Here is a 20,851-nt window from a genome sequence, read left to right on the forward strand (position 1 = left end):
TTTGTGGGACCTGAAGATTTTTCTGAAAAACAGCGGGCAGTTTAACTGTTCAGGACAAACCAGGGACTCATGAACAACTATCACCAAATAAAAAAAATGATAAAGAATCAAGTGCAAGTAAACTTTTGAACAGGGTAATTTTTGTAAATTTTGTGGACTATATGTAAACATCTTTTATGTGAAATATCTTATTCAGGTCAGTACTAAATAAAAAAATAACACACATTTTGTATGATCCCTCTTATTTGCTAAAATAATTAACATTTTGCAGATTCCGCAAGGTGTATGTAAACTTTTGACTTCAACTGTACAGTATATTATTAATGTGTATCATTTCTATAAAGCTCAGTTCTAGTAGGCATTGACCTATATAAACACCTCACCTTTGGAGAATAGTGTAGCAGAAGTTTGGGCGCCAGGTCTCCGAGTTCAGCCTCTTGACTTTTAAAGGGAGAAATACAGTTTGGTCCTGCGCTACAGAGGGCTTTGAAGTGACTGGTTTGGAGGGGCTCGTGGAAGACCATGACACTTCCCAGCTGCCCTTGCAGAGAGGTGGGACTGCCCCACTCGCTGTCCTGAGTCCCGGCGGAAATCAGTTTGGTGACTGACTCGGGTTTGGTCCCTAACAGGCCGCCCCAACCCGGGAGGATAGCGCCAAATGACGAGCGGCCGGAGGGATTGCCTCCAGAAAATGGAGGATCTGGGATCTGAGAGGGAGGAGGCGTCGTGGTGCGGTGACCCGCTGAACCGATGCAGCATGAAGTAAAGGCCTGAGAGAGAGAAATACAAACAATAAAAGACTTGACCGAAATTACACAGGGAGGTTTTTAGGTGGGTTTTCAGTCTCTCACCTCAGTCATGGTTGGGTATTTCAAAGGTGCTGAGAGTTTCTGCTGTCCATCCACAAAGATGTAGACCAGACTCTGGCCAAATGGCCTCTTCCCCGGCACATGAACGACACCAATACTGTGCTGAAGGTCAAATACAAACCACACATTAATTGTGACACTGGACCACAAAAGCAGTCTTATGTAGCACAGGTGTGTTTGTAACAAAAGCCTAAAATACATTGTAAGGGAAAAAATGATCGATTATCGATCAATATTAAGTAAAGTTTATGTTCCATGACGATATTTTGTAAATTTCCTACCTTAAATATACCAAAACTTAATTTTTAATTAGTAATATGCATTGCTAAGAACTTCATTTGAACAACTTTACAGGCAATTTTCTCAGTATTTAGATTTTTTTTCCACCCTCAGATTCCAGATTTTCAAATCTCAGCCAAATATTTTCCTATCCTAAAAAAACATGCATCGATGAAAAGCTTTCAGATGTTGTATAAATCTCACATTTAAAAAAATGACCCTTATGACTGGTTTTGTAGCCTGGAAAAAATCCAGACCCTAATCTATTAAGATTAAGGGTCTGGCATCGAGCAATGAAAAGGGCCTAATTCGAGGAGCGGCACCAAGCATGCATTTGAAACTCTCACTGCACGCAATTGGATAACGCCACGACCAATCACAACAATACACGGAGCGGAGCTAACTGATAGATTAAACTCTTGCCGTATCCAGTCGGCAAAACAGCAAAAACGTCCTTCTTGGCCTGGTTTTGTGCTCCAGGGTCACAATTCATCCATGTTTTATAATTACAATTACAAGTACAAACACTTCTTTGGTCATTGGACTCACCCAGAGCGAATCACAGAAGCAGTAGTCAGGCAGCATGACGGTGACGTATTCTTTCTTAGTGCAGACTGCTACCACAAGCACTCCGGCCGAGCTAATAAAGGCCTCGAACCCGGTGCCGCCCGGGGTGAAAAAACTAGACAAAAACACACAAAGTAGAAGTTTCTATAAATCAGTCTTCATGGCTATCATAGTAAAAATAAATTACAGTCTAACTAAAATTTATTCAGACACCTTCAACATTTCTTACATTGTCACAGTTTATTCTGTATAGTTTAGTAAATGGTAATAAATATGACAAGAACTCAGCAAAGTATGTAATGGATTACAATCAACCAAAAACTCAATATTCACACAACTATCAATACTTTGTTGGTCGTGTTAGCAATTCAAGAAAAAACACTTAAGCAAAACATGGGCAGGTCAAAGTTTTCTGAATAGGTTTTGGTCACAAACACTGGAGACACCAAATTATAAACTGATTCCCAACATAACTAACTAAAAGCATAAAAAAAAATAACATCAAGAAGCTAAAAAAAATCACTGACAATACACAAACAGACAAATAAATAAAAAATAGTGCACAAAAGACACAGGAACTTGTGGTTTTAAATACTCACCTCCTTTTTTTAACAGTGTGTTATAGTTATTGTTTAATATAATACAAAATATTAATTTTTTACTAAATATTTGCATTAACTATAGAATTTGTACTTAATATTAATTATTATTATTTAAAAAATACAAACACATTTCTTGGTGTAAAACCACTACTATTCAATAGTTTGAGGTTAGACAGATTATAGTTATATTCAGCAAGGATGCATTAAATTGATCAAAAATTGCAGTAAATGCATTTTCAATGTTTCACAATTTAGTTTGAACTTTCTATTAAATAAACAATAAAAAAATGCATTAAGAGTTCCACAAAAATAGTAATAGTTCCACAAAAAATAATTCTCAAGCAGCAGCTCAGCATATTAGAATGATTTCTGAAGGATCATGTGACACCGAAGACTGGAGTAATGATGGTGAAAATTCAGCTTTGCATCACAGAAATAAATTACATTTTAAAATATTTTCAAATAGAAAACCATTATTTTAAATTGTAATAATATTTCACAATTTTACTGTTTTTACTGCATTTTTTATTAAATAAATGCAGCCTTTGGTGAGCATATGGAGACTTATTCTAAGAACATCAAAAAAAATCTTCCTGAACCCAAACTTTGCAACAGTAAATTATAATTTTTTTTAAAAAAAAGCTGAAAAACTGACTAATCTCTTATTTCCATTCTCACCTATACAGCTGTTTCCTCTTCTCTCCTTTACTGGGCGGGCCTAGCTGATCTTGGTCCAATGACAGCCAAGCAAAGAAGCTGAAGGCGGAGCCTGGCCAACGAAGGATAGTTGGCACTGCGATGCCAGCCATGGGCGGTGACAGATCGAAGTACTGCATGGCGCTCTCCAGACCCTGTTTGCGCACCATCCCCAGGAGTGCCCGCAGCACGGGTCCCACATACGGGTGAGCGCGGCCCGGCTCGTCCTGACGCAGGAGTCTCAGCAAAAGCTGGAGCTCAGAGGAACTCAGCGACTGACTGCCTAATGATCCCAACAGGCCCACCAGACTCTCAGCACAGGCCCGGTGGAGCCGGTCGTGTCTCTCCAGAGCCGACAGCACGCTGACCGTCATGGAAGAGTTGACGCAGGTGGCTCGCGTCCGCCGGTTCAGACCGCAGATGCGCCGGAGCCAGTCGGCAGTGAAGATCTGCAGCTCGGCAGAGTCCAGCTCTGGAAGCCACTGGATCAGGAGCAGGAGTGGGTCCACATTACTGATGCCCAGGAGACCCACAGATGAATGTTCACCCTCAACAGCCTGCAGGAATACAGCGATGAAAAGAGAGAAAGTGAGACGGCTATGCTTCAAATGTACTGAGCATTTAACCCCGTTTCAGCACTAGTTAGTTCTCACCAGTTTTAAAAAACGCTGCACAAACACAATGTCGATTTCAAACCCAATTTGTGACCATGGACCACTAAACCAGTCATAAGGTAAAATTTTACAAAACTGAGCTTTATACATCATATGAAAGGTCAATAAATAAGCTTTCTATTGCTGTATGGTTTGTTGGGATAGGACAATATTTAGCCGAGATAGATCTATTTGAAAATCTGGAATCTGAGGGTGCAAAAAAATCAAAATACTGAGAAAATCACCTTTAAAGTTGACCAAATTAAGTTCTTAACAATGCATATTACTAATCAACAATTACATTTTGATATATTTATAGTAGGAATTTTACAAAAAATCTTCATGGAACATGATCTTTATTTAATTTCCTAATGATTTTTGGCATAAAAGAAAAATCAATAATTTTGACCCATACTACTGTATGTATTTTTGGCTATTGCTACAAATACACCCCAGCGACTTAAGACTGGTTTTGTGGTCCAGGGTCACATTTGTGAGGCTTTTACAAGGCTTCAGTGAATATAAGCAATCAACATTTAAAAGAGATTTTATTGAAAGGTATTGATATCAAAAGATAAAAAAAAAAGTAATAACACTTTTTTTTTAGATCTTTGATTATACTGCCCTGCAACTTCTCAATGTAAGTACTTCTGGAATAACCATCAGCTGGAAATTAATTTGGATCTATAATAATAAATTCTGTGTCACAAACAAAGTTAGTGAAATTTGCTTTAAAATCATACATATAATTAGGGCTGCTCGATTATGGCAAAAATCCTAATATTGTAATCACGATTATTTAATACCATCATGACTGGGTCCAAAACTTTATATTACTGATTAATTTGAAGATAGCAATACAACATAAAAAATATACAAATGAAAAAAACTGAACATGACTGAATCAACATTAAACTGACAAAAAAAAAATAATGACACTGTAGCCTTTTTTGAGTGGAATTTGAAGTTGTCTCATATTTGGTAAATGTTGCATCATGTGATTCTGTTAATGTTTTTTTACTTTGAAGCTTCTTTGACACACTGTAATAAAATGAAAGGTGACCTGACTTTATGAGAAACAAAGGGGCAGATAACATCATGTGACTGACACATGGAAAATGGGAAGTGTTCATCTCACCATATTCATGAGCTCCTTCAGCAGGTGTCTGGACGGTTGACCAAGTGACACCAACACCTCATACAGGTGAATGTAGCCAATCCGCTCCTTAAACACTTCCTGAAAGGGAATGAGGTTACATTATATACTATTTTAGAAGTTTAAATTATTCACTAAATAGTTTAAATGGACTAGTTCAACTATCCCTAGTGAACATGTGCTAAAAGAATTTGCATTAAAACATTAGAACATGTAAAGAAAATTATTTTTCGAAGTTGCAAATAAAGCTAAAATTATTGGAGCATGTTTTTCAAGAACTTTTAAGACTTTATACTTCAAAATGTTACATTTAATTTAAAAAAATCATTTGTAAAAATTTGCTAACAATTCCTGAGTGAAAATTCAAAAGTGTCATATCATTTCTGTCATAATTTAGAACCAATCCAAAATAATCCTAATAGGATCAAATAAGAATCAAAATTCTACTGAATTCCTATTGGTTGTTAATCTTCTTGGTCTAATCTATCCCAGAAAAAAAGAGAAGAAAAAAAAAAACACACATATACATACATACACACACACACACACACACACATACACACTGTACAGACCAAAAGTTTGAACACACCTTCTCATTCATTTGAACGAGAAGGTGTGTCCAAACTTTTTTTCTTTTTATTAAAGTTTTTACTCTACATTTGTGCAGTTTTCAGTGGGTTAGTGATATTTTTGAATATATATAAATTAATAAATAATTTTTTTTAAATGGGTTTTTATACAAAAACTGCTTTTTTTATGTAAAATTCACTTTATAAAAGACCCACATTTCTAACCTTAATTCATGGGGATAACATGGATAATTTCACATGGTTTAGTGTAAGATTTTTGCCCATCTTTTGGAAAATCCAGTTTTAAAAGTAAAAGAAACAACTACAAATAACTTTTGTAACTTTGGCTGCAGAGCTCCACTATTTGCTATTTGACCACCTGAAAGATATTTTTTCACAAGTTTTTTCAGTTGAATTCAAATCTACAGTACAGACCAAAAGTTTGGACACACCTGATGAGAAGGTGTGTCCAAACTTTTGGTCTGTACTGTATGTATGTATGTATGTATGTATGTATGTATGTATGTATGTATGTATATATGTATATATGTATATGTATATGTATATGTATATATATATATGTATATGTATATATATATATATATATACACACACACACACACACACATATATATATATATATATATATATATATATATGTGTGTGTGTGTGTGTGTGGTGTATGTGTATGTGTATGTGTATGTGTATGTGTATGTGTATGTGTATGTGTATATATATATATATATATATAAATATAAAAGTATCCAAGTACGTCGGATGTTTTTCTTTAAAATTAGAGAAATTTATAAAAAAAATTACATTTAAATAAATACATTAATAAATTTTGCAATTAATTTTAGGCCTGGAAAAATCAGGAATGAATATATATTCAAATTAATTTATATATTTATATTTATATTTGTTTTTTATTCATCAAAGAATCCTGAATAAAATGTACTACAGTTTCCACAAAAATATTATTCATTGCAATTGTTTGTCGATTATGATAATATCCAGAAATTAATGATTTGAATGATTTCTGAATGATCATGTGACACTGAAGACTGCTGGAGTAATGATGCTGAAAATACGACTTTGATAACAGAAATAAATCGTATTTTTAGATATATTTCAATGGAAAGCAGTTATTTTAAACTGCAATAATATTTTATAATATTGCTGTTTTTTCAGTATTTTTGATCAAATAAATGCAGCCTTGGTGAGCTGTACTAGACTAAAAATATAAAAATTAAATATATACTGAACTTTTTGAATGGTAATGTAGACATTTCTGTTTAATATAAGAATCCTATGAAACTAGGCATCCTGCACACAGAGTTTAATGAGGAAGCGCTTGATTATAACAAACCTTCGCTGCAGGCGACTTGTGCATCACTGTCATGAGAGTTTTGATCGTTGCCACGGCAAGAGAGTCGAGCCTCCCTTGGAACACCTGATTGGAGGAAAACACAGTCAATCAAGAGATCCAGCCAATGGCTGAAGACTCAGTACAGCATGAGGCCTGTTCTATTCCTGCCCTGTCTTTTCACTTTGCCATGCAAATGAGTGAATAGCCATGATGAATGGCAAGAATGCTACAAAACAGAACCATGCTTACATGAACAGGCAGGAATAGAATCAGACATTGTGGGTGAAAATTTAAAAACGCTGATTATCAGAGTGAAACTGTTTGAGGTCTGAGCCTCTGATACAAACGATATCAGATCAGCAGAGCTCAAATCTGAAACTAAAACCTCTTCCCAACACCAACAAACACACACACACTTCATATACAGTATACACACACAGACAACTATTCCCTCTACAACCTGGAAAATCTCTGTCCAGCCAAGCCGTGTCATGAGACTCCTGATTGGCTGATTGCAAAAATCACATGATGTTCAATCTGCCATTGCAATTGGCTAGTTCATTACTTACAAGAATACGACAAAGACTGGCTGGAGAGTGACAAACGCTGAGCAGCAATAAACAATAATACATGAAATCAAGGAGGTACTTCTATACAGCGTAAAGCACACAGCTATAGGTCGATAATCTGAAGGCTGCTGAAGTCACAGCATTCCAACCCTGTTACCAAACCACCAGAGGACAGGCGAAGGGGACAGGAGGGAAACAAGCAAAGCAAAATAAATAAAATGAGATGATTATTGAAAGCATGACTGAGGAAATAAACTAAAGACCACTCCATTACAAGCTTCTACATTCACAGGACTTTGCATCAAGGGATGGACTTATAATTGTTCTGTTTTTGCAACTGAATGGCATATGAAACAGGGCTGGTCACTTATGGTGTTGGCAAAATGCAAATGCAAATGCATGCAAGTATGAGTAGGTAATATAAGCAAAAATGTACCATTTTAAATATTACATTTACTAAATATTATGCAAAAATTTGGGGGGGAAATTATCCAAGTAACACAAAAACTAGTGACAAATCAGTATATTCGCCAATATTAGACCATACTGAGATCATTGTATATGCTGCACAAATAACATTTAATATAGCATTTAATATACTCAAATACTTTGAAGGAATTTTGAGTAAATCTTGTGAAATTAAGTATTTATTTAATTTCTGCAATTTCATGTACTTGTTATTTTCCATCTTTATAGTTTTTTTTTTAATAATTCCTAATTTTTGTATTACAAACTTTAAAATCTATTATTGTAAATCTTTTTTTATATTTGATTTTCTAAATGTACATTATAAATAAGATTACATTTTTTATTGTCAATTATTAAAATGGATTGGATTGAAATTGGATAAACTACCAGTCAAAAGTTTTTGAACAGCAAGATTTTCAATGTTTTTAGAGATATTTGTACTATTTAAAATAACTGTTTTCTATTTGAATATATTTTAAAATGTAATTTATTCCTGTGATCAAAGCTAAATTTTCAGCATCATTACTCCAGTCATTAACAATAACATTTATTGTCATTATCACAATTTTATTTTTATTAGGATTCTTTGATGAATAAAAAGATCAGCATTTATCTGTAATAAAAAGCTTTCTAAAGTGTTCTAATTATACACTATACCATTCAACAGCTTGGAGTTAGTATAATTATTTATGTATTTATTTATTACTTTTTTTATATTTATTTTTAACTATAGAAATTAATACCTCTATTTAGCAAGCATGCTTTAAATTGATCAAAAGTGATGATAAAAACATTTATAATGTTACAAAAGATTTCTATTTGAGATAAATGCTGTTCTTCTGATCTTGAAAAAAATTTCTACTCAACGGTTTTTAACATAATAATAAATGTTTTTGAGCAGCAATTTAGTATATTAGAATAATTTCTAAAGGATCATGGTACTGAAGTAATTATGCTAAAAATGCAGCTTTGAAATCACATTATATATTACAATTTTAAAAATATTTAAATAGAAAATAGTTATTTTAAATAGCAAAAATAGTACCGTTTTTGCTCGACTTTGGATTAAATAAATCCAGGATTGGTGAGCAGAAGAGACTTCTTTAAAAATATATAAAAAATCTTACTGTTCGTATCAGCCAGTATATTATATGTGACTGTGATTCATAGTAACCCTGCTCAGGTGAGGGACAGAGAGAGAGAGAGAGAGAGAGAGAGGTGATCTTGTCCTGGAGTGGTCATGTGGGCGGCGAGGGGGGTTTTTGGGGGGCGTGGTGAGCGGGAGCGACAGGCACAGGTGGGCGGTACCTGAATCTCACTCTCTCCTGTCAGTAACCTGTTGGTTAAATCTTTCTGGTCCTTGTCTGCTGCTGTGCACCTAGCATTAACCAGCTGCCGGACGGAGCCGACCGCAGCAAGCACAGACGGTCAGATGAGAGGAAAGTGCAAAGGGTTAAGGTTAAAAGGTAGGAGGTCAAAAGGTCATGACCCTAAGTGGCTAAATGTTCTGTCGTGAAGGACAGAAACATGCATGCATAGAAGGCAGTGCTGCAGTTCTGATACGTGTACATGCTGTAAGGTGATTACTAATGTATACAAGCACAGTAAGACAGTTTTTAATAGCAACGTACATAGTAAACAAAAGTTCATTTGTGAAATACAAATATGCACGAAACATCCTGCTCTTTAAGGCAAAGAAAAACCGGACTGTAAATATTTACACAAGAAACTGATTGGCGAGACAAATTTGCTCATGTGCATAAACACACAAGGAAAATCCTGCAACACAATGTCAGTTAAATGACAATTAACAAATCTATCCTCAGAAAACAAACAAGGATATTCCTGTCAAACTCTACAATGTGTAAGGTCATTAACATAATGTAAAAGTCATACAGTCAAAACTAAATTTATTCAGACACTTTCAACATTTCTCACATTATCAGTTTATTTGCTATAGTTTAGAAAATGGTAATAAAACATGATATGAACTCTGTGTCAGTGTCAGATAACTTTGATTAGAAAGGTAATAGGTTACAAACAACCAGAAAATTCAGAGAACTGTTAGTATGACAATATTAACACAACTTTGAACACTTTGCTGTTAAATTACCAAGCAATGGTTAATTTAGTTCAGTCTGTGATGTTAAAAGGACACTTTAGCGATTAAGGCGAGACACAGCAGGTGAATTGGTAAAAAAACAACAACTAATAGTTATCACCTTACTTAACTAGAAAGTTTTCTAAAATGTTAGGTTTAAATATATAAATGAGGCATTGTTTAATGAAATATGCACTAATTTGCATATATTTATAGAACAAAAATCTAAACACTGGATGAAGTCAGTTTCATAATTCTTGTTTCATTGACATATTAGAGTCAGTGTTTTTACAGAGGGAATTTTTGGCATCTCATTTGGTTACTCCATAATTAAGAAAAACATTGAACAGACAGAAAACCATGTATTTTCTAAAATGTATAAAATCAAGCTAATTATATACTGTATGAACAAATCCCTCTGTAAAAACCTTCAGGATATAGACAGGAATATAAATATCAAGTTTAGTTTATGTCAGTGCTACTGAAGTGGAGATTTATGGCTCAGTGTCGGAGAAAAAACTCATTTGGAGAAAACGGCCATTAAAAATGTATTGTAATCTAAATCTATTGAAGCAAATAAATAAAGTGATATGTCGTTTGGGTGTTTTCTTTCCACTAGTCTGAAAAACACAAAAAGCAAAAAGCCCAAAAACTCAAATTTGACAGGTGCATGAAAAAACAGTGTTTTTGCCTGCAGTGTCTCCCCTTAAAGAAAAAACATGGTCAGGTCAAAGTGTCTGAATAATTTTTGCTCCCAAATTTTTATAAATTTTATTGGTAGTCCACTGTATGAAGAATTTTTGTGTATAATATGTCACAGTTTGCTTTATGTTGCTATCCTCACTACATATATGAACTATAGTGTCCTGCACCCACTAGTAAAATTATATCTGGTGTCTGAATAATTTTTGGTTTGACTGTATATAGTGTGTCAATAGAGCTCATCTGTTGGGTTTTGGAAGAATCGAATTAAAAATCTACAAATCTTTTAAAGATAACATGTCAATCTTTCATAGGAGAGCTAGCATGATTTTTAAGATTGTTAAATTATGTAGAATAACTGCTGAATATTAGTATGTTAAGGTAATATGTAACCTTAGGGAACTACTTTGCACCCATATAATAATTTCACTGTTTAGGATCAGATAAAAAATTGTTATAATTATATAATATCTTTTTTTTTTTCAGGCTAATGGCCTGGGAAAAAAAGGTTTAAACTATTGTTCAAAAGTTTGGGGACGGTAAGATGTTTAAGTCTTCGGTGCCTATCAAGGTTGCATTTATTTGATCAAAAAACAGTAAAAATTGTGAAACATTATTACAATTTAAAATAACATTTTCTATTGTAATACATATTAAAATGTAATTTATTCCTGTGATGCAAAGCTCAATTTTCAAAATTTTTAAAAATTACTCCAGTCTTCAGTGTCACATGATCCTTCAGAAATCATTGTAATATGCTGATTTGCTGCTCAAGAAACAATTATTATTATTTTCAATGTTGAAAACAGTTGTGGTGCTTTAGATTTTTATGAAAACCATACATAAAGTTCAAAAGCATGTATTTGAAATTAAAATCTTTTGTACCCAAATAAATGTCTTCACTGTAACTCTTAATTTAATGCAGCTTTGCTGAATAAAAGAAATATATATCTTTTTTTAATTTGAGCATAAAAGACAGTAGTGATGTTGTCTGAAAAGAAAACACATTATTATCTGTTTTTTTGTGTCTCTTCAAATATTTACAAAGGTTTATGTGAAGTGTAGCACATTCATTCCCTCAAAAGATATACAAAATCTTTTTTTCCCCTCCACAGATTTTCAAACGCTTGCTTCGCTTTGAATCAAATATTGATTGATCTCGGAGAGGCTTAGAAGACTTAGAAATATTCCCTTCAGAAAAATCTTCAAAGAAAGTTCTATAGATGCTCCCAAAACTTTTTTATATAAGGATTCTTTGATGAATAGAAAGATCCAAAGATCAGCATTTATCTAAAATACAAAGCTACACTACATAGTGTAACATTATACACTATAACATTTAAAAGCTTGGAGTCTTTTAAATGGTATAAAAATGTATACTTTTATTTAGCATGCTTTTAATTGATCAAAACTGATGATAAAGACATTTATAATGATACAAAACATTTCTATTTCAGAAAAATGCTGTTCTTGTGAACTTTCTTAGAAGCCTAAAAAAATTCTACTCAGCTGTTTTTAACATAAGAATAATAATAATAATAAAAAACGTTTTTAAGCAGCAAATCAGAATATTAGAATGATTTCTGAAGGATCATGTGACTGGAGTAATGATGTTAAAAATTCAGCTTTGTAATCACATTATAAATTACATTTTAAAACATATTCAGATAGAAAATAGTTATTTTAAATAGTAAAAAATAGTACAGTTTTTGCTGTACTTTGGATCAAATAAATGCAGGAGAGACTTCTTTAAAAAAACATTCAAAATCTTACTGTTCAACTGGTAGTGTATATTATAATTTTTTTAATTAATTTAAATGTATACATTATTTCTATTATTATATATTTTATATATTATTATTACTATTGATTCACTGCAGATATTGTTATCAGCTATTTACATTTCCTAAAATGTTGTCATGTAAGTTTCAATGAAAAACATCATTGTTGAGCTCTATTTTGACACAGAACTGTGCAAACCCAAATGCATGAAGGTCAGAAAATGTAGAGAAGCTCACCTTACTGTTCTGCAGGAGTCTGGTCAGATGCTCAAAGCAGTTACTGTTGAGGAAGATGGCCTGCAGAACAGGACGGTCACTGCACTCAAACATGTCCTGAATGGTTTCTGAATGAAACAGAGAACAGGATTTAGAAGAGAGAAGAATGCAACAGTCAGGATTAAAGAACACAACACAAGTGATGGATCTACACACCAAGCATGTTCACTTGCAACGCCACAAAGCGGCTCTCCCAGTGTCGAGAGCGAGGCGGCGACGGGCGACCTTTGACCTGCGCTGTGGCGGCAGGGTCCGAGTTGAGCAGTTTGAAGTAGCTCTCCAGCACAGAGCTGATCTCCACCTGTCTCTGATCGGAGCTGCTGGCCAGGAGCCGGTGCACCACCTCCCGCAAACAGCCCAGCGTCAACAGGGCCTTCCTGTCGGGAGCCTCGCTGTCCCAGTCCTCTCCGTCACCACATCCGCTCAGACACTCGCCTGCACTCAACACTCCCACCAGCACCTCCATCGTGGCTGGAGAGATGGCCAGCAGAGCATTGCGCTGTTGAGAGAAGACGATGTGAACAGAATTCCATTAAATGTTTGTAGATCATTTTATTGGGTTAAAATGGAACTAATTGAAACAGAAAAACTGTTCCTTAAAAATGTATGTTCTATTGCGAAACAGATGTTTCACAGCAAAGACAATTAATGCAAATAAACAAATGCTTCTGTGTTAAATTTTTTATTATTATTAAATATCCTGACAAAAGTACGTTTTAAAATGATTTACATAAATGTGACCCTGGACCACAAAACCAGTCATAAGGTTAAATTTTACAAAACTGAGATATATACATCATATGAAAGCTCAATAAATAAGCTTTCTATTTATATATTGTTTGTTAGGATAGGACAATATTTGGCCGAGATACATCTATTTGAAAATCTGGAATCTGAGGGGTGCAAAAAAATCAAAGTACTGAGAAAATCACCTTTAAAGTTGCCCAAATTAGGTTCTTAACAATGCATATTACTAATCAAAAATTACATTTTGATATATTCATAGTAGGAATTTTACAAAAAATCTTCATGGAACATGATCTTTACTTAATTTCCTAATGATTTTTGGCATAAAAGAAAAATCAATAAATTTGACCCATACAATGTATTTTAGGCTATTGCTACAAATATACCCCAGCGATTTAAGGGTCACAAATGTTCAGCATATAACAGCCATGGTTTACTGACATTATTTGCATACTTGCTCTCCATTCTTGCATTAATAAATTCGCATAATGTGACTGATCTTGTTTCTTGCAATTATCTGCATACAGAATTGCAATTGGTCTTCTTTTGTTTATTTAGTTGCATACTAAATTGCAATTGGTCTTCTTTCTTGCAGTTGTTTGCATTCTAAATTGCAAGTGTTCTTCTTTTGTGCATATATTTGCATACTAAATTGTGACTTGTCTTCTTTCTTGCAATTGGTCATCTTATATGTATTTATTTGCATACTAAATTGTGATTGGTCATCTTGAATGAAATTATTTGCATACAGAATTGCAATTGGTTTTCTTTTTATTAATTTTTTTGCATATTAAATTCCAATTGGTCTTTTTTTTTGCAATTATTTGTATACTGACTTGCAACTGGTCTTCTTTCTTAAAATTATTTACAAAAAGAATTGCAATCGATAGTCTTTTGTCTATTTATTTGTATACTAAATAACAATTGGTCCTCTTTCTTGCAATTATTTGCATCCTGAAATGCAACTGGTCTTCTTTTGTTTATTTATTTGTATACTAAATTGCAATTGGTCTTCTTTTGTTTATTCATTTGCATACTCAATTGCAATTGGTCTTCTTTCTCGCAATTATTTGCATACCAAATTGAAAGTGTTGTTCTTTTCCAATGTATTTTTCACTGCATGAGAACATGATTTGTGATGTTTGCAAAGGGTCTACTGCATACTTAATTGTGATTGGTCTTTCTTGATATTATTTACATGTGATTGGTGGAAATTTTATTTTACCTGTTAACACAGAGTGAACCATAATTGAGACTTCCTTTAAGCATGTTATCTAAAACGTCAGCACTATTCTTTTGCTGCTGTGGCATGATCTCACCTGTCCACCTGCGACAATGGCTCCAAACAGGTGCAAAAGGCAACATTTAAGACTGTCCTTTAGGTGCTCACTCTCCTGAAAACATTCTGAAACACACACACACACACACACACACACACACACACAAATGAAGAGGTGTCTGTTTTTTTTATGCAAATAACACGGCAACAACAAAAACATGCTGAATTATTTTCTTGCACGCTTCCTGTTACCCTAGTCTCAAAGGTTTTTTATTTTTTTCATTGATTTTCATTAGTTCCACAGTGCTGTGGACTCAAGCAACAGAAAGTAAAATATTGACAGCATTAGTGCACAGGTACACTCAAAAACAGAGTGACTCTTCATGTCTCTGGCTTTAACGATTCACACACAGATAAGAGGTGTGAGTTTCTAACCACACGAACACTGTGTCTGCCTTGTTTAGAGAGCGCTGGTTATGTGCCATCGCTGAAGGCCAAATGATAAAACAGCAGATTTGATCAGTAAATAAACAAACCACATGCCCCACAGGGCTACTCCAGAGATAGAAAGAGACTTACGGTAGAAGAAGGGCACGAACTCCACAGTGAGCGGTGCAGCTTTAAACTTCTGTCTGCTTCTTTCCACAGTACTGAGCTGCTGCCTGCAAAAGCAAACAAACACAAACCACGTTAAAAAAGACCCATTACTTACACTTCAATACATCACCACAATCATGGATAATGCCACAGAGCAGGGATTCATCAAACCCTTTATGTCAGTCAAACCCTTTTGACTTAAAATACAGTATTTAGAGTACTACCTAGCTTAAGATTTTAAGCTAATATTTCAATTATTCACATGTTCATGGGTCTCTGATGTCAGATAATGGTCATGTGGCATGCAGGAAAATGCATAAACATTTAATCTTATAGTTAGTGCTTATTTTGAAATTATAAACTTTATTTTTTATTTTACTTTTATGATTTAATTACTTATTCGCATTAATTAATTAATCACTCCAGAGAAATAAAAATAATAGTAATATAAGTAGTGAATGTATTACTCATGGTATATTAATCTAAATAATAAACAATCATAAATAATAAAACATTATTAAAGATAAAAAGTGTATGATAACACTGAAAATAATTCAATAGGGACCTTTTAATGGATGCGCTGAATGTTCGGCAACCAAAATTATTCAGCCGAAAATAGCATAAATGTTAGTATTGTAATTTTACTGTTGTTCTGTAAAATAAAATAAAAAAGAAAGACAAAAATAATGATAATTATTATAACAGCTCTATTAATACATTTATTATAACATTCTTAATTTGCTCAGCAAGGCGGCATTTATTTGTACATTAAAAACACATGCCTGATTCAAGAGGGGGACTTAAAAATGGGCAACAAATATTATTTCACTAACTTATTAATTTTAAGTTAAATTGTCCTTTTTGGTAGGCAACAATGTCTACTAGAATGTTAAAAAATGTTCAGTGTTAAGTAAATATTTTTAAATTGTTGTTTTGTCATTTATTTTTTTCTTTGAAAAGCAATACAAAATTGTAAAAAGCACACTTTGGCTATTTAATTTATGAAACAGCTTTAAAAATTGGCAAAATACATGACGGAAAAAACACGAAAAAATGTGTTCGGTAATAGGCCTTCGGCCCAGTGTTTAATTTTATTCGGCTTTGGCTAAGAATTTTTTTTACGGGGCATACCTACAGTCGTGGCCAAAAGTTTTGAGAATTACATAAATATTGGAAATTGGAAAAGTTGCTGCTTAGGTTTTTATAATAGCAATTTGCATATAGTCCAGAATGTTATGAAGAGTGATCAGATGAATTGCATAGTCCTTCTTTGCCATGAAAATTAACTTAATCCCGAAAAAAAATTTCCACTGCATTGTTAAGAAGGCTTCAGGGCGTCCAAGAAAGTCCAGCAAGCGCCAGGATCGTCTCCTAAAGAGGATTGAGCTGCGGGATCGGAGTGCCACCAGTGCAGAGCTTGCTCAGGAATGGCAGCAGGCAGGTGTGAGCGCATCTGAACGCACAGTGAGGCCAAGACTTTTGGAAGATGGCCTGGTGTCAAGAAGGGCAGCAAAGAAGCCCTTCTTATCTCCAAAAAAAAAAACATCAGGGACAGATTGATCTTCTGCAAAAAGTATGGTGAATGGACTGCTGAGGACTGGGGCAAAGTCATATTCTCCGATGAAGCCTCTTTCCGATTGTTTGGGGCATCTGGGAAAAGTGTTGTCCGGAGAAGAAAAGGTGAGCGCTACCATCAGTCCTGTGTCATGCCAACAGTAAAGCATCCTGAGATCATTCATGTGTGGGATTGCTTCTCATCCAAGAGAGTGGGCTCACTCACAATTTTGCCCAAAAACACAGCCATGAATAAAGAATGGTACCAAAACACCCTCCAACAGCAACTTCTTCCAACAATCCAACAACAGTTTGGTGAAGAACAATGCAATTTCCAGCACGATGGAGCACCGTGCCATAAGGCAAAAGTGATAACTAAGTGGCTCGGGGACCAAAACGTTGAAATTTTGGGTCTATGGCCTGGAAACTCCCCAGATCTTAATCCCATTGAGAACTTGTGGTCAATCCTCAAGAGGCGGGTGGACAAACAAAAACCCACTAATTCTGACAAACTCCAAGAAGTGATTATGAAAGAATGGGTTGCTATCAGTCAGGATTTGGCCCAGAAGTTGATTGAGAGCATGCCCAGTCCAATTGCAGAGGTCCTGAAAAAGAAGGGCCAACACTGCAAATACTGACTCTTTGCATAAATGCCATGTAATTGCCTTTGAAACGTATGAAGTGATTGTAATTATATTTCAGTACATCACAGAAACAACTGAAACAAAGATCTAAAAGCAGTTTAGCAGCAAACTTTGTGAAAACTAATATTTGTGTCATTTTCAAAACTTTTGGCCACGACTGTAGACCTTTTGCTTTCTTATTTTCAGTGACATTTGTGCCTCAAGCCCAGGTTATTTTCTCCAGTCATAACCTGCCCTCAAATAACCTTTGAAACACACACATTAATACACACTGAGCGGAAAGATGAACAGCTCTTCACAGAACTTGTAGAACCAGACTTCAGTGTTTATTGGTCAAACACAGCTGTGTTTTTCACTGTATATGTGTGTTCGGTGTTCGCCTCATTTGACATTGTGTATTAGTGTGGCTCATGTTACTGAATAACACTGGATTGAACTGCACTTCTGGTTAGCAACATATATACCATAACATACAACATAAACCCTAACATACAGCTTCTCCACTGGCCATTATTGTGGTGTCAAATAACAACATTTAGTATTTTACAGCAGGCAATGTATTGTATTTCTGAGTGATGTTATTTCATAGGTAAAAAGTTAAAACACCAAGATTAATAAAACAAACCAGACCAGACCAAAAAGACCAGGAGTATTTATTAAGAAAGTAAATGATTTACTTTTTCATTGAACGGTTTTGATTTAACATTGACTCTGCAGCGCTATTTTAAACAGAGCAGCTCTCCAAACAACACCGTTTTTTTCTACAGATTAGCAGTCTAAGAATGCCCTATTCAGTGTGCATGAGGAAACGTCTGGATTAGTACATGCTCGCACAAAGAGATTAACAATTGAGGCCGTCATGTCCTCTTACTGAAGTATGATTGGCATTTGACAGGTGTGATGTTTACATACAATGCATTTTTTGCGTGCAAGAAGATGTTACCCGTTAGACAACTGGGTGAAAGTGTAGTAAGACGCATCATGAGCCATCAAAGAGAGATATTCGAGTTATTTCTGAAAAGCTGCCATTTGTATGTGAGCTTCAGCTGTGGGATCAGCATTGGTTGCATTTCTCACCCGTGCATGCGATGCCTCCAGTTGTGATAGGGATCATACAGACTCTCACAGAAGGCCAAAGCGTGACGGACAAACTCCTCTGCTTGTGTCTGATCAGCCAGCTCCTTCTCTTTCGTCTTACTCTTCAGCTAAATGGAAAGAAAGTGAGTTGATTTACATTATTAATGAGGAGGAGAAAAAGGAAGTGTAATACAGAGAAAGAAATAAGAGTAAAAGGGAAGGGAAGTGAAAAAAGAAAAGGTAGAGAAAAAGATGGAATGATAAGAAAGGATGAAAGATAAGAAAAAAATAGAATAACAACTGAAAAAGAAAAGAGAACAAGAATGCAGAGAAAGGAAGAGGAAATTACAGGAAAATAAAGAGGGAAAGAGATAGGATAGAAAATGACAGAAAAACAAAAAAAGAGGAGAGGAAGTGGAAGAGGAAAGAGAAAAGAGAACAGGAAAACAGAAGAAGAAATAAGAGGAAGAGGAAAGGAGAAGAAAGGGAAGGGAAGAGAAAATGAAAGGAAAGAGAAAGAGGAAAACCTAAATAGGAAATAATAATTACAAAGAGAAATACAGAGAAAGGAAGAGGAAATTAAAAATGGAAAGAGAGGGACAACTAAAAAGAAGAGGAAAATGAAATGAAAAGAAAGGGAAGAGAAAACGAGGAAAGGCATGTGGAAAAGGAAATGTAAAAAGTAAATGACAAGAAAAAGAAAAAAGAAAAAAGGAAGTTTCTAGGTCTAGGAACATTTGGGTTACATTGCTCTCTACAGAGGGTCAGAAAGCTCTCGGATTTCATCAAAAATATCTTAATTTGTGTTCTGAAGATAAACAAAGTTTACAGTTTTGTAACAACATGAGGGTGAGTAATGACATAATTTACATTTTTGGGTCAACTAATCCTTTAAATAATGGGGACAGAAAGTAAAAAAACAACAACTTGAATTTAGAGCAAGTTTCAGACCTGTTGGATGTAAAGCGTTGTCATGGTGATGATGTGGTTTATGTAGGAACAGGCGCCGATCTCTTCCACATTTGACAGGTTCCTGTCAGACACATCACACAGCTGTCAGTGTGGAGAAACTCTGTGTGTGTTTGTGTTTGAAACTGTATTGGCCAGACTGCCGTATGACAGGACCATTAGTTCTAGCTGTCAGAGAGATTCCCCTGCCACCCCTATGATCATAAATCACACACTGACTGCTGCTGAAGCAGGACATCCAGCTGACGCTACAGAGTCTGAACATGGACAAATTACAGCAACATCTTACTGAGTGGACATGCATGAGCAATATAAGACAAAATTGCCCCAGGAGATACAGTAATGTTTAAAAAATTGGGGACAGTTCACTTTTTGAATGTTTTTGCAAAAAAATCTCTTATGCTTACTAAGGCTGTGTTTGATTTAAAAAAATATATATATTTTTTTTACTAATTAAAATTGATGTTCACTATTGTAATATATTTTAAAATGTAATTTATTAATGTGATCAAAGCTGAATTTTTAGCATAATTACTCCAGTCTTCAGTGTCACGTGATCCTTCAGAGATCAGTCTAATAAGAGATATTTCTTATTATCAATGTTAAAAATAGTTTTTGGAGAAACCAAACATTTTCTTTGAATAGAAATTAAAAAAAAAATCGCTTGTAACATTATTTAGAAATGTCTTTACTGTTATTTTTGCTCAATTTAATGCATCCTTGTATAAAACTATGCTGAATAAATCAAATAATTTCTAAAATATTACTGACCCCAAACTTTTGAATGCTAGTGTATGTCTAAAAAACACCTCTTTTAAATAAAAAAAAAACAAACATTATATTTAAAAGGTTTGACTAGAGTCTTCTTAAACCACCTTAAGGAGAGACACTGCAGGCAAAAACACTGTTTTTTCATTCACCCATCAAGTTTGAGATTTTGGGCTTTTTGGTGTTTCATAAAGTGTTTTAAAGTGGAAAGAAAACACCCAAAAGACACTGTTAAGTGTTTATTTTATTTTACTTAATCTATTTGTGTTAATAGATTTTAATTACAATACATATTTTTAAAGGCCGTTTTCTCAAAACAAGTTTTTTTCTCCTACACTGAGCCATAAATCTCCACTTCAGTAGCACTTACACACACCAAACTTTAGTTTTATTCCTGTCTATATCCTGAAGGTTTTTACAGAGAGATTTGTTCATATATAATTTGCTTGATTTTATACAACATTTTATACCCCCAAAAATGGTAAAAAATACATTGTTTTCTGTCTGTTCTAAGTTTTTTCGGAATTATGGAGAGACAATATGAGATACCCAAAATTTG

General features: G+C 34.4%; 1 protein-coding gene across 1 annotated transcript in view; it reads right to left on the bottom strand.

Moving 5' to 3' along the window:
• The window catches only part of LOC141346841 (neurobeachin-like protein 1), a 96,986-nt gene that overhangs the window by 44,381 nt on the left and 31,754 nt on the right, over positions 1-20,851 (bottom strand). Inside the window, exons 7-19 of the mRNA XM_073851802.1 lie at positions 19,507-19,588; positions 18,556-18,683; positions 15,263-15,345; positions 14,724-14,809; positions 12,814-13,156; positions 12,619-12,725; positions 9,106-9,189; positions 6,761-6,844; positions 4,805-4,903; positions 2,996-3,570; positions 1,698-1,830; positions 852-971; positions 384-770 (exon numbers count right to left, since the gene is read on the bottom strand). Of these exons, the coding sequence (XP_073707903.1) occupies positions 384-770; positions 852-971; positions 1,698-1,830; positions 2,996-3,570; positions 4,805-4,903; positions 6,761-6,844; positions 9,106-9,189; positions 12,619-12,725; positions 12,814-13,156; positions 14,724-14,809; positions 15,263-15,345; positions 18,556-18,683; positions 19,507-19,588 (2,311 nt within the window). The remainder of the gene's footprint in view (positions 1-383; positions 771-851; positions 972-1,697; positions 1,831-2,995; positions 3,571-4,804; positions 4,904-6,760; positions 6,845-9,105; positions 9,190-12,618; positions 12,726-12,813; positions 13,157-14,723; positions 14,810-15,262; positions 15,346-18,555; positions 18,684-19,506; positions 19,589-20,851) is intronic.

The sequence above is a fragment of the Garra rufa genome, chromosome 12 (assembly GCF_049309525.1).
Source record: "Garra rufa chromosome 12, GarRuf1.0, whole genome shotgun sequence".
NCBI classification, from domain to species: domain Eukaryota; kingdom Metazoa; phylum Chordata; class Actinopteri; order Cypriniformes; family Cyprinidae; genus Garra; species Garra rufa.